General features: G+C 43.6%; 1 protein-coding gene across 3 annotated transcripts in view; it reads left to right on the top strand.

The window, feature by feature from the left end:
- Positions 1–15,317, top strand: part of SLC3A1 (solute carrier family 3 member 1) — a 44,108-nt gene that overhangs the window by 10,670 nt on the left and 18,121 nt on the right. For all 3 annotated transcript variants that reach the window (XM_030800392.1, XM_030800393.1, XM_030800394.1), the window contains 2 exons: positions 12,584–12,703; positions 13,608–13,732. In XM_030800392.1, coding sequence (XP_030656252.1) covers positions 12,584–12,703; positions 13,608–13,732 — 245 coding nt within the window. The remainder of the gene's footprint in view (positions 1–12,583; positions 12,704–13,607; positions 13,733–15,317) is intronic.

Genomic DNA, 15,317 nt, shown 5'->3' with positions numbered 1-15,317 from the left:
TCTCAAGGAGTCTCCAATATACTGAGGGGAAAGCAGGCAATTAGCCACTATATATATATGTCAGGTGGTGGTGAATGTCAAGGGGAAGGGGCATCGGAGTGCCAGGTAAAAGTGGCTCTTCTATATAAGGTGTATAGGAGACACCTTCTTATGATGAGATGCTGTTTGGACAAAAACCTGAAGTGAGAAGGGAACCATGTGACTATCTGGGGGAAGAGAATTTCGGGCAGAAAGAAGAACAAATGGAAAGGTCCCGAGGTGAGAGTGTGGTTCGTGTGTTTCAGGGATGGCATGGAGGCCAGAGTGTAGGGTTGCCAAATTTAGCAAATAAAAATACAGGATGTCCAGTTAAATTTTAAATGAATGATGCAACATTTGAGACATACTGCTACCAAAAAATTGTTCATTGATTACCTGAAATTGAAATGTAATTGAGTGTCTTGTATTTTATCTGGCAACCCTACCAGTATGCTGGAGTGAAATGGGTTAGGGCGCTGAAGTAAGAGGTGGGGGCTGATCAGTTCTCACAATACAATTCACAAAACATATCAGCTATGTTCTTGTTCTTGCTGCTCCTATGGCTACAGTGGGCAGAAACTTAGGTGAGTAGGGGAGTCCTCTGAGCCAAGCAGGTGGGGAGGAGACCCTAACAGAACAGGGAGCAGTGGGTGCCTTTCCACAGCTCACCACATCAGCCAGATAGAGTGGATATGTTGGAGTCACTAGGGGCACCTAGAACCCTTGGTTTAGTTTAGTTTTATTTTGAAATAACAGTTTAATTGACATATAATTCACATACCATAAAATTCACCCCTTTTGAGTGTGTAATTCAGTGGTTTTAGTATCTTCACAGAGTTGTGCAATCACTACTAATTTCAGAACTTTTTTTTTTTTTGAGACAGTCTTGCTCTGTCGCCCAGGCTGGAGTATAGTGGCACGATCTTGGCTCACTGCAACTTGTGCCTCCCAGGTTCAAGCAATTCTCCTGCCTCAGCCTCCCAAGTAGCTGAGACTACAGGCATGTACCACCATGCCCGGCTAATTTTTGTATTTTTGTAGAGACAGGGTTTTGCCATGTTGTCCAGGCTGGTCTCAAACTCCTGGCCTCAAATGATCCACCCATTTCAGCTTCCCAAAGTGCTGGGATTAAAGGTATGAGCCACTGTGCCCGGCCTAATTTCAGAACACTTTCATCTTCTCAAAAAGAAACCCCATATCCATCCACAGTCACTCCTTATGACCCTCTCCCTTTCTTCCCCCACCCCCTGGAAACCACAAATCTACTTTCTTTTTACCCACCTAAGCCTCAGTTAGATAGGTTTTGCCTATTCTGGACACTTTATACAACAGAATCATGCTGTATCTATATATCCCTGGTAGGTATCAGTATCTATGTTTATTTGAGAAACTGCCAAGTTGTTTTTCAAAGCAGCTGCAGAATTTTACATTTCCATTAACAGTGCGTAAGGGTTCTAATTTCTCCACATTCTCACCAACACTTGTTATTGCATGTATTTTTTATTACAGTCACCCTAGTGGGTATGAAGTGGCATCTCACTGCTTGTATTTGCCAAATGGCTAAAGACGTTGAACATCTTTTCATGTGCTTATAGTTCATTTGTATATCTGCATTGTAGAAATGTCTATTTAAATCCTTTGCCCATTTTTTTTTTATTTTATTTTTGAGACAGAGTTTCACTCTGTCACCCAGGCTGGAGTGCAGTGGTGCAGTCTCGGCTCACTGCAACCCCCATCACCCAGGCTCAAGTGATTCTTGCACCTCAGCTTCCTGAGTACCTGGGACTATAGGCACGTGCCACCATGCCCAGCTTATTTTTGTATTTTTTGTAGAGATGAGGTTTCTCCATGTTGGCCAGGTTGGTCTCGAGCTCCTGGTCTCAAGCAATCCTCCCTCTTTGGCCTCCCACAGTGCTGGGATTACAGGCATGAGCACCTGGCCCTTTGTCCACTGTTAAATAGGGTTGTCTTTTTATTATTGGGTTGTAAAAGTTCTTTTTTTTTTTTTTTTTTTTTTTGTATTTTTAGTAGAGACAGGGTTTCACCATGTTGGCCAGGCTGGTCTCAAACTCCTGACCTCGTGATCCACCCGCCTTGGCCTCCCAAAGTGCTGGGATTACAGGTGTGAGCCACCGCGCCCAGCCAAAAGTTCTTTACATATTTTTTTTTCTTTTTCTTTCTTTTTTTTTTTTTTTTTTTTTGAGACAGGGTCTCACTCTGTTACCCAGGCTGGAGTGCAGTGGCGTGATCTTGGCTCACTGCAACCTCCACCTCCTGGGTTCAAGAGACTCTCCTGCGTCAGCCACCCAAGTAGCTGAGATTATAGGTATGCATCACCAGACCTGGCTAATTTTTGTATTTTTAGTAGAGACGGGGTTTCACCATGTTAGGCGGGCTGGTCTCGAACTCGTGGTCTCAAGCAATCCTCCTGCCTCAGCCTCCCAAAGTGCTGGGATTTTAGGCATGAGCCACCACACCTGGACTCTTTTCATATTCTTGATACATGATTTACAAATAATTTTTCCCATTCTGTTGGTTGTCTTTTTACTTTCTCGATGGTGCTTTTTGAAGCACAAGAGTTTTTAATTTTGATGATGTCCTATTTATTTATTTGTTTTTTGAGACAGAGTTATGCTCTTGTTACCCAGGCTGGAGTGCAGTGGCGCAATCTCGGCTCACTGCAACCTCCGCCTCCTGGGTTCAAGTGATTCTCCTGCTTCAGCCTCCTGAGTAGCTGGGATTATAGGTGTGCACCACCATGCCCAGCTAATTTTTTGTAGTTTTAGTAGAGACAGGGGTTTTATCATGTTGGCTAGGCTGGTCTCGAACTCCTGACCTCAGGTGATCCACCCATCTCGGCCTCCCAAAGTGCAGGGATTACAGGCATGAGCCACCGTGCCTGGCCCAATTTATTTTTTTCTTTTGTTGCTTGTGCCTTTAGTGTCATATCTAAGAACCGCTGCTTAATCCAAGGTCATGAAGATTTACTCCTATGTTTTCTTCTTAGTTTCATAGTTTTAGTCTTACATTTTAGATTGTCTGTGATCCATTTTTTTGTTAACTTTTATATAGGGTGTGAAGGTAAGGAGTCCAACTTTTTTTTTTCATGTGGCTATTCAGTCATTCCAGCCACATATGTTTAAAAATACTATTCTTTCCCTACTGAATCGTCTGGCAACTTTTGTTGAAAATCAATTGACCATAAATGCATGGGTTTATTTCTGGACTCTCAATTCTGTTCCATTCATCTATATGTCTGTCCTTATGTCAGTACCACACACTGTCTGAATTACTAGCGCTTTGTAGTAAGTTTTGAAATCGGGAAGTGAGAATCCTACAACTTTGTTCTTTTTCAGTATTGTTTCACTATTCCAAGTCCTTTGGATTTCCATATGAATTTCTGAGTCAGCTTGACAATGTTTGCAAAGAAGCCTGCTGGGGTTTTGATAGGGATTGCATTGAATCTGTGGTTCACTCTGGGGAATATAGCCATCTTATGTTAAGTCTTCCAATTCATGAACATGAGATGTCTTTCCATTTATTTATGTGTTCTTTCATTTCTTTCAACAATGTTTTGCAGTTCTCAGAGTACATGTCTTGTACTTCTTTTGTTAAATATATTCCTATAGACTACTTAGTTTTAAGACTTTTTTTTTTTTTTTTTTTTTTTACTATGTATGTTTAGTGTTTCCAGAATTTGTATGAATTGTTTTGGAATCTGTTCCGGAAGTAAGCACCATGAGTGCGGGCACCTTGCCTCCATGGGGTTGTGGGGTTGTGGGGTGGGTAGTTGTAGACATGGTCAGCAGACTAACTAGGGGTTAGTTTTAAACTTCTCTGGTAGCCTGTGGACTCTCCTCTTCTTCATCAGCAAAACTCCTTAGCACACCCACGCCTCACGCTCTCCCCACACATTCTATGTGGTAAGTGCTGTTCCTGGATAACTTAATGCTCAGAATAAGCCTAATTTACAAGGTTTTGTGATCATTTTATAGAGAAGGAAATTGAGGCTTAGATAGGTAAAGTCACCATCCTTGGGCGTCATGGAGCAGGATTGAAATCCAGACACTGGGACTTGAGTTCATGCTCTTAACCACAATCCTACACCTGCTTTGAGGCAATGTATGTGTTTTCCTCTCCATGCTTCACTTTTTCTGCACAGTTTTTTCAAGGAGGTTTTCAGTTATAAATTGATAAATGTGAGTGTGTAAACCAGCTGGTTTACAGTTGGTTTATCAGGCAGTGGATTTTTCCAGGCTCCTTGTGGCAATAGTGATGAATTGTCTGGGGATGTTTAGACAAGTGTGATAAATTCTGCCAAAATGTGCCAGCCAATACATTAATTATTTTTTTGACTAACCCAGCTGTGCTCTTCCAGATAGCCAAGCCATGGAGTGTGTGGATAAGATCCTTATTTACTGGTCCTCCGGCTGAAATCCCTCATGTGATGAATCATTACTGCCTCCAGTTGAGAGATTAGACTTTATTTGCAAGACTGGTTTAGAAGATTTACAACTAGAAGTAAATAAGAAACGCTGAGAAGCTGAGAGGAAAGCCTCTTTGCTCCTGGAAAGGGACTTTGGCATGAAGGAGACTTCTGTCACCCTCCTCCCCACCTTACCCCCAGCAGCGCTTGTTTCTGCAATAGAGTTAAGCAGGTTAATAATTTGCAGCTCAGAGGGTTTGTGTGGAGGAGGCGTTTGGAAAGACTTGCTTGCATACCAACTTGTACTGTGGAGCCTGAGCCCACTTCCTCCCTGCTCCTATCAGATTTTGCTTTATCTGCACAGTGGGAAGCTGGCATGCTGGGGAAATCCAGCGGACAGCACCCTCTGCTCTCCTTCTCTTTCTCCTCCTCTTTGCACTGGCCATGAGGGGACTTGGCTCTGCTCTGAACCTCTTGGGGCTTGAGTGCTTTCAGCTGAAGAAGTCAGAAAACCTTCTCTGAGGTATCAGGGGTGTATATTTGTATAATATTTTATACTTTCCCAATCACTTTGGTTTTTACTGGCCCTCCAAATTTCTTATTTGACAAATGAGGAAACTGAGACACAGAGAGGTGAAGTAACCCAGTGGGTTAGCAGCATGGCAAGGAAGAGACTCCAGATGGCTTGGCCTCGTATCTGGGGTTTGGAGTGATCCTGGACCTGCCATATGGGAATGCTGAGACCCAGGTTAGGGACTGCTGGGAGACCCAGCTGAGAGGGAACCCAGAGCACAGGTGTAGGCTCTGTTCTGTCCCTACTAAGCATGATACTGCTGGAGGCAGCAGCTCAATTCAAAACACAATTCACCCACTACCTGCTTGATTAGCCAGCTCTATGTTCAATAATAATAATTGTGCCATTTATTGCACCTCCTCTATGCCAGGCACTTTATTATAATCATTCACTCATTTAACAATAGGTATTTGTGTCTTGACCATGTGCTGAGGGTGTAGGGGCTGGTAAGATAGATACCTCTTGTGGCCATCCTGGGACTTATATTCTGGAGTGGGAGGTGGACAATTAAACAGGCAATTACAATAAAATGTGCCTAGCGGTCATGACAGTAGGAGATAGGAATACACAGGGCAAGCACCTAACCTGGACACATTTGCAGAGGAGGTGAGATACCTGAGGAACAGGTATGAGCTAAGTGAAGAGACATGGGTGGGAGGGTTTCCAGCAGAGGAAAGCATGGATCGTGACACATTAGAGGTGCTGGTAGCTGTCCAATATCGCTGGGATGTGATATATAGAGCAGGCAGTGACCCAATGAGACTAGAGAGGTCACCAGGGGTGAGGTCAGGAGCACCACTGAAGGCCCTGGTAAGGATTTGGGCTTAAAAGGTGGCCGGGCGCGGTGGCTCACGCCTGTAATCCCAGCACTTTGGGAGGCCGAGGCGGGCGGATCACGGGGTCAGATCGAGACCATCCTGGCTAACACGGTGAAACCCCGTCTCTACTAAAAATACAAAAAATTAGCTGGGCATGGTGGCGGGCACCTATAGTCCCAGCTACTCTGGAGGCTGAGGCGGGAGAATGGAGTGAATCCGGGAGGCGGAGCTTGCAGTAAGCCGAGATGGCACCACTGCACTCCAGCCTGGGCGACAGAGCGAGACACCGTCTCGTGAAAAAAAAAAAAAAAGAAAGATATAAGGACACGGAGCTCAGGGAAAAGTCTGGTCTAGAGATAAAACTTTGGGACTTGTTGACGTGGCTGTTGTCTACAGAGCTCAGACAGGTGTTTGGTGGGAGAAGCAGGCTGGGTAAGGTGAGCAAGAGGGCCAACTGCAACTTAGCTGGAGCGAATTGCTCACATGCGAATGAGGGCCAGGTGTTGGTAGACCTTCCAATTAAAAGAAAAAACCAAGGGAGCCAGGCTAGCAAATAAGTTAGGGCACCCTACAGTTGCAGTTCTGCTGCCACCACTTACCAACCATGACCTTGTCAAAGGCACATCATCTTCCTGAGCCACAGTTTCCTCATTGGTAAAGGGGGAACAATAATGGTACGTACCTAATGGGGTTACTTGAGGATTAAATGGCTTAACCTTTGTAAAGCACTTAGGATGCTATGTTTTTTTACTGTATACAGTACTTGTTAAATAATCAGTAAATTGGGAAGTAAATAAATACTATTGTGAAGTGAAATGTCCAGAGGGTATAAGATGGAGCCCCAAGGAGCACTGACATCAAAGAGCTGCAGAAGAGACAGAGAAGGGAGGCAAACCAAGGGGCAGGGGGCTATAACGGAGCTAAGGTATCTGAGTGTTTCTAGAAGATGAGATTGGTCAACAGTGTCAAATGATGCAGAGAGATTGGGTAATATAAAGACTGAAAGGGATCTGGGCGTGGTGGCTCATGCCTGTAATCTCAGCACTTTGGGAGGCCGAGGTGGGTGGATCACTTGAGGTCAGGAGTTCGAGACGAGCCTGGTCAACATGGTGAAACTCCATCTCTACTAAAAATACAAAAATTAGCCAGATGTGGTGACGGGCACCTGTAATCCCAGCTACTCAGGAGGCCGAGGCAGGAGAATTGCTTGAACCCAGGAGGCAAAGGTTGCAGAGCTGAGATCACACCACTGTACTGCAGCCTGGGCGACAGAGTGAGACTCCATCTCAAAAAAAAAAACAAAAAAAAAACTGAAAAGTCAATTGACTCTGGCAGCAATACCTTATTTACTCCATACAGAAACCCTCTATACTATGTTATTGAGGGAGACACTGAGGCTTAGCCGGTCTTGCAGATGCCCTATGTCATGCAGCTGGACAGTGAGAAAGCTGGGTCGTACCCAGAGGGTGAGATTCTGAAGTCCTTGATCTTTCCTCTACTTCCTGCTTCTGGAGGAGTTAGCAAAGAATTTTTCCAAGATTTCTGCACATGAGTAGGGTCAGTTTTCTTTCTCTCGCCTCTAAGTAGAGGAACAGTTTCCTCTGTACTCTGAAACATCCTTTCTCATTCCTTCTTGAGATGGACAACCTGGGATTGATGACATTTTCAAGAGGATGTCTTCTGTTTGTTTTTTTTGGTTTGTTTTTTTTTTTTTTTAATAGGGACAGGGTCTCACTTTGTTGCCCAGGCTGGTCTCGAACTCCTGAGCTCAAGTGATCCTCCCACCTCGGTCTCTGAAAGTTCTAGGATTACAGGCATGAGCCACCACACCTGGCTGAAGAGGATGTCTTCTCTATCATCCCATCTAAGAGTAGACAGAGCTTTTCCCAAACATGGCTTTTTAGGTAAACGGGCCCCAAATGTCAGCCATCTGAAAAGGAAAGGCTTGGTTTGAGGTTCCATGTATTTGGATATGTTAACTTGCTTCCTTAATGTTGACTTGCTTTCTTTTCACTCAGAGCAGCGAGTTATTTAAAGAGAAAGGAGTTAAAGGTGCCCAGTGGAAAAACCAGGAGCCCCTAATGTTGTGGGAGTCAGACAGGAGTCAAGGACGCAGTGTATAGTCGAGTTCCCAGAGTCCACGGCACCTACGTGGGTCACTAGACCTAGCCGAACCAGGCTCTGTGCCCATGTTTGCATCTAGAACCCTGGGAGACCTTCACTGGAGTAAAGAGGGTTAACAATTAAAATCTGAAGCTCTCTTTTCCCTCCTGGTTGAGAGAATAAATAGCATGAAGCAAATATTTTTCAAGATCAAACTTTGGATTATCTTGGTGATAATCTGAATTATCAGCATTTAAAATGACTTTCAGAAAATCACCATCAAGCTTTTACTGTTTTGTTTCATTAAACAATGATAATATTTCTGATTATGCTAGGGCCATAAATCTTCTGTGGGGTACAAGTTTCTCATGTTTAATATCAGGTCAACATTTCACAATGCTGAGATCCGGACTCCGTAAAGAAAAGGACTGGCTTTATTTTAGGAAATCAGTGCCCAAAAGCTTGATGTTTACACAGAATGATGCTTAATGTTTTCCCACATTTTTGTCAGAGGCTGCTCAGATGCCTTCAGTTATTCATGCTCTGCCCCAACCAGTGTTCACATTTTTAAAGAACAGCACCACCTGGGGGTGGACCCAGGTTGCGCGGGGTCTGAAGCTCATAGTAATTTAGGGCCTTCTTAAAATAGAGCACAAAATTAAGTACAGAAAAGTTGGCATTTATTTAGAATGAGCAAAGAAGGGGAGTTAGATGGGTGCAAGTGAAAGGTCTTGAAGCTTAAGTTTGGTTAGCTTCATAGTAGGGTCACTCCTGAAGCCACTGAAAACCTGTTCTAGAAATGAGGTGCCTTTCTTTGCCCCACCAGACTTCTCTAGCCCATTCTCTGATGAATGGCTGTCACTTCCTGTTTGCCAGCTGCAAACCCTCCCCAGGGCGAATTGCTGTTTTACCCTCTTGTATTACCGTGTTTCTCTCCTTTGTCTCAGCTGTGATTTAAATATTTTTGTGTTGCTATTTGTCTAGCTGGAGATTCTAAAATAATCCGGGAGACCTAGGACTGTGTCTGTTGTATTTTGCTTGTGGTTGTAGTTCCAGGGCTTGCCTGAGTGCCTGGTATACAGTAGGAATTCAAATACTTATTGAATGAATGAATTTGGTAAAAGATAAAGGCACTAGTAAGAACAAATTTGTTTTTTATGCCCCAGAGAAAAATTCCACTGGGTGGAGATTACTGGAGGTTATTTGGGTCACCTGTGCCCATGATAAGAGTTATTCACCCCAGAACCTGTTCTTAGGCATAAAAAATTGATTCGAGCTTCACCATTCAAAATCTCAGCTTAAAGTGAATTGACATGAGCAGTATTAACCCTTGCATTTAGCTGTTGAGACCCTTGACTTGACTTGAAACCTCCATATTCACGTGCAGATAGAAACACACTTCAAGGCAAACAAGTTGATATGGTTCGGCTGTGTCCTCACCCCAGTCTCATCTTGAATTGTAATTCCCATAATCCCCATGTGTTGTGGGAGGGAGCAGGTGGAGACAATTGAATGATGGGCGTGGTTTCCTCCATGCTGTTCTCGTGATAGTGAGTTCTGATGGTTTTATAAATGCGAGTTCTCCTGCACAAATTCTCTCGCCTGCTGTCATGTAAGGTGTGACTTTGCTCCTCATTCGCCTTCTGCCATGACTGTGAGCCTCCCCAGCGCTGTGGAACTGTGAGTCAATTAAACAGCTTTACAAATTACCCAGTCTTAAGTATGTCTCTGTTAGCAGCATGAGAACAAACTCTAATACACAAGTGAACTGTGGGATAGTTGTCATTTGGGATCTGTGGCTCTGTTTCCCTCCATAGGTGAAAATTGGCTGTTTAGTACTTTACAGATGGTTCTGCTCTGAAGTGATATATACATTCCTGTGAAACCTTCCATACAGCAAGGGATGAGCCAAGAGAAAAGTAGGGAGAGCCACCGTTCCTTTGCAGAGCTTGTGAGCAGGTGCCGGAGCAGGCCTCACTGGGAGAGACTGGCTGGGGGTTGAGGCAGGTAGCTAAGGCTCAGGCCCTCTGCTTTTCAAGGCACCTAGTCCTCCCACCTGTCCAGTACAGGCCAACCTCTGCCTCCATGCTTGGCTCATGTTGTGCCATTCCCACCCTCCATTGAAATCCCACCAGGTCATCTAGGTCAAGTTCCAGCTCTAGCTCTTCCTTCTCTTGCTGTGCCTACCCACATTATTTTGAAATGTCTTGAAGCTCTTGCAACTCTGTAGGCAGAGGTGTCTCCTCTCATGAGGACCTGCATTATTAGGTGACCATCCCTTGTACCACATGTCCCCAACTATTCTGTAGACCTGAAGCCAGGGAACATGCTGAACTTCTGTAATGTTTGGTCATTCAGGCTCAATAGCATTCTTTCATGCTACAATTGGTTCACTAAGTAGCAGGTGCTGTGTCAGAGGCCTACAGATGTGTACCACCACACCCAGCTAATTTTTCATTTTTTGTAGAGACAGGGTTTTGTCATGTTGCCCAGCCGGTCTAGAACTCCTGGGTTCAAGTGATCTTCCCACCTCAGCCTCCTAAATTGCTGAGATTACAAGTGTGAGCCATCACACCTGGCTAGAAAAATCTTTTCAAGGTTCGTCCATGTTGTAGCATGTGTCAGCACGTCGCTCCTTTCCATGGCCAAATATTCATCGTATGGATAGACCACTGGGGTTGTTTCCACTTTCTGGCTATTATGAATAACGCTGCTATGAATATTTGTGAACAAGTTTTTACATGGACATAAGTTTTCACTTCTCTTGGGTATATACCTATGGGTGAAATTGCTGGGTCTTATGGTAACTTGATGTTTAACCTTTTGAGGAAATGCCATACTATACAGTTGATTCTTCACATATCAGATCTTTAAAAAAATGTGTCAGCCCACAGCCTTTTCTGCTTAAAAATCCCTCCAGGGGTTTCCCATCATCCTCACACAAATCCCAGATCTTTCCTGTTAACTACAAAGCTGAGCATGATGAGTTAGTTCTTTTTACCTCCTTCTACTCTTATGCTCCTCTGGCCACACTGTCCACCCCCCTACCCCCACCACTGCCCTTTTTTTTTTTTTTTTTTTTTTGAAACAGATCTCCTTCTGCCACCCAGGCTGGAGTGCAGTGGCATGATCTTGGCTCACTGCAACCTCCAATTTTTAGGTTCAAGCAATTCTCATGCTCAGCCTCCAAGTAGCTGGGACTACAGGTGCATGCCTCCACGCCCAACTAATTTTTGTATTTTTAGTACAGGTGGGGTTTTACCATGTTGGCCAGGCTGGTCGCAAACTCCTGGCCTCAAGTGATCCACTCGCCTCGGCCTCCCAAAGTGCTGGTATTATAGGTGTGAGCCACCGCACCTGGCCTAACCACTTATTTGCACCAGTCTTCATCTCTCTAATCTTTGGCTTCAGCATTAAAAATGCCTGGGAACCAGGCAGGCCACTATGATGCTCTCAGGAGCAGGTGAGGCAGGGGAGAGGCTGAGCAGGCAATGGCTACCTTCTCTCTAGCAAAGTGTGTTGGGAGAGTAGGGCAGGAGAGGAGAGCGAGCCAGGGGCATTCATACAATAATTGGGTTTCCAGCACACACCTTTGGAAGAAAGTCTGTCACCAAAGAATAAAATGAAATGTATGAGAACTTGGATTTTCAGCTTAACAATTTTTGCTTGGGATCAATTTATCTGTGAAATTAAAGCCAGTGGAATAATGTACATTCCGTCTTTTTTTTTTTAAGACGGAGTTTTGCTCTTGTTGCCCAGGCTGGAGTGCAATGGCCTGATCTTGGCTCACCACAACTTCCGCCTCCCGGGTTCAAGCGATTCTCCTGCCTCGGCCTCACAAGTAGCTGGGATTACGGGCACCCACCACCATGCCTGGCTAATTTTTGTATTTTTAGTAGAGATGGCATTTCATCATGTTGGCCAGGCTGGTCTCAAACTCCTGACCTCAGGTGATCCGCCTGCCTCGGCCTCCCAGAGTGCTGGGATTACAGGCGTGAGCCACTGCGCCTGGCCCATTTCATCTTTTATTATCTGAGTGTATTCAAGACAACACTTGTATCTGAGTTTTACCACAGGATCATCACTATTCTTAGTTATTTACTTGGTTGATGGTTGATTCTATTTTGTTTTGTGTTCCTTTCGTATTAGTCCTAACAAGAGATCCGTTAATATCCAAGCACTTCACCTCTCATTTGCCTTCCTAGTAAGGAGTGAAATATTTAACTATTGAACAATGTGTTATTTTCTTTAAGTTTGCAGTGACAGTTAAGGAGTTGGGCATGAGGGAGATGAGAAACTTTCCCAGTTTATCCTGAGTCCTATCTTTTTTTATGGTTTCATTCTTTCATTTTTAGTAGATTCTCTAATCTTTGAAAACATAACATCCATTACATATGTAACTAATTGTAATTCTGAATTCAAATATGAAGGAGGTGTGGGAGTCGCTAAATGCAGTTACTTGAGAGTGCATTATAGTAAGACAGTTATGCTAAATAGATAAAAATAGACTGTGAATACTGTGCTTGTTCTGTATGTAGATATCCATTTTATGATGCCAAGTCGTTAACAGTCAAAACTTTTATTAAACGTTGTGATAATAATGTGTAGTTAATGTAACCAAGCATTTTGCTTCTTCATCTTTAGGAAATTATACGGTTCTGGCTCACAAAGGGTGTTGATGGTTTTAGTTTTGATGCTGTTAAATTCCTCCTAGAAGCAAAGCATCTGAGAGACGAGATCCAAGTAAATAAGACCCAAATCCCGGTAAAGTTTTATTTTAAACATTTTTCTTTTGCCTTTTCTGAAAATGTCATCAGAATTTTCTTTCTCAGCCTGAGATACCAATTACAAAGATGAGTTTCGTCCTGTGTCTATCAAGTACCTTGATTCATTTCTTTAGGAAATGCGCAAGAGTTTCAAATGCATATGCACCAGATGTTTTTTTCCACTGGTTCCCTCCAGAGCGAGGGATCCCTTGAGGAGTCCTTCAGTGACAAGGGTTCTGAAGACATGGACAGTGTGGGCTCTACCAAGGGCCACAAAATAGAGGATATTTACTCCTGCAATTTTGTCATCTGACATAGGCTTAAGTGAGGAGGCCTTGGCTTGTATGAGATGTAATTTTTTGTTTTGATTCTAGGAGATTATTATCATCCTAGAAAGACATAGAAATGAGACATTGACATAGAAATCCTACAAAGATACAGAAATTAGGAAAAATTTACTGAAACCCCGAGAAAGTATAACAGTAAGGAGAAAGGATAGCGATGGTGAAGAAACAAATTTAAGTGCACGATGTTAATAGTTTTGTGAGCAGATATACGGGTAATAATGAGCTCTATAACCACTAAGATCTTTTTTTTTGTCTTTAAAAGTGTCTGAAACATTTTGACAATTACGTGTTGAGGAGGACTTTGTAATCAGTGTTTTGCTTGGTAAAATTTGCTAAAATGGGTGACAGTTTATTAGATAAATATTGCTTAGTAGATTTATAAAGTTAACAACTTGAGCATCAAATGAAGTATTCTTCTCCATCCACAAAACCATGTTTGAGTGTGTGTCTCGCTTGGCTTGAGCCCTTTGAAGAGGTTGTCTACATTCACATAGAGCCAGCTGTGGGCATGCGATGTATGACATGATGATAACCGTGTCATCCTGGTTTTCAAAGGACACGGTCACACAATACTCGGAGCTGTACCATGACTTCACCACCACGCAGGTGGGAATGCACGACATTGTCCGCAGCTTCCGGCAGACCATGGACCAATACAGCACGGAGCCTGGCAGATACAGGTGACCACGGCATATGCTCTCATTTCTTCCCAGGCTTAGTGTGTGATCTGCAGTGTATCCCTCACAACCAAGTGTATTTGGAGGTTCAAGTAATAATGTAACAAGCCTGCATAACTCTAATTGATTACAGTTTGGTTATACCAGGGCCTGCCATATTCCTTTCCTGTTTGCTTACTTTGCTGACTTTCAGTTTCTTCTTTTGTAAAATGATGCAGATCACACTACTTCACAGGAGTTTTGTGAAAATTATGTTAATTAAAAGGAGATTATATTAGCTAAATGTTAGCCATGAACGATCGTTTTTTCTTTTTCAAAAACCAGCTCCAGGCCGGGCACAGTGGCTCACGCCTGTAAACCCAGCACTGTAGGAGGCCAAGGTAGGCGGATCACAAGGTCAGGAGTTTGAGACCAGCCTGGCCAACGTGGTGAAACCCTGTCTCTTCTAAAAATACAAAAATTAGCTGGGTGTGGTGGTGGGCACCTGTAATCCCAGCTACTTGGGACGCTGAGGCAGGAGAATCACTTGAACCCGGGAAGTGGAGGTTGTAGTGAGTCAAGATGGCACCACTGCACTCCAGCCTGGGCGACACAGTGAGACTCCATCACAAAAAAAAAAAAAAAAAAGAACCAAAAAAACAAAACCAGCTCCAGCTGGGTGCTGTAGTTCATGCCTGTAATCCCAGCACTGTGGGACGTTGAGGCTGGCGGATCACCTGACGGTGTTCGAGACCAGCCTGGGCAACATGGCGAAACCCCTCCTCTACTAAAACTACAAAAATGGGCAAGGTGGCACATGCCTGTAATCCCAGCTACTCAGGAGGTTGAGGCAGGAGAATTGCTTGAACCGGGGAGGCGGCGGTTGCAGTGAGCTGAGATCATGCCATTGTGCTCCAGCCTGGGCAACAAAGCAAGACTCCATCTCAAGAAAAAAATAAAAATACCAGCTCCTTCTCTGCAGTATTATTTTTATCATTGTTATTGGATCTATAGTTTCCTTGTACAGTATAAATCCATATGTTTCAGCTAAAGTATCAGGGAACACAGCTTTGGAATCAGGTAGGCCTGAAGGAGTCCTGCTCTGTAGCTGTGTGACCTAGGGCTGGTTAATTAATGTAAGTCTCAGTTTTCTCATCAATAAAAAAGTGATAGCAATAACCTCTATAAGGCTGTTGTGAGATTAAATTAGATAATGTATATAAAGTACTTAAAGTAGTGCCTGGATCATAGTAAACACTCAATAAAATTACCCATCATTAAGTTTACATAGATCACCCAACAGAATCAATAGGAAGGAATTAAAGAAATTTCATCTCCTTAAAGTAGGTACTCTGATTACTCTGTCTCCATTTTATAGACAAGGAAACTGAGGCTCTGAGCATGTAGGTAATGTCCACAGGTAGGAGTGGCAGCTATGGGATTTGAACTGAAGCAGTTGGGCTCCAGAGACCATGCACTAATCCGTAAATATGCTGCCTCAAATAGCTAAAGCCAGCACTGATCGGAGTCATTTCAGGTGAATGTGTCTTCCCCAGGGTTTTGCTTTGAGCAATTGAGAGTGCACACCAATAATAAGGCAAGATGTTAC

This window comes from Nomascus leucogenys, chromosome 19, assembly GCF_006542625.1.
Source record: "Nomascus leucogenys isolate Asia chromosome 19, Asia_NLE_v1, whole genome shotgun sequence".
NCBI classification, from domain to species: domain Eukaryota; kingdom Metazoa; phylum Chordata; class Mammalia; order Primates; family Hylobatidae; genus Nomascus; species Nomascus leucogenys.
The sequence above is the reverse complement of the archived record's forward strand: the minus strand, read 5'-3'. Positions and strand labels throughout refer to the sequence as shown.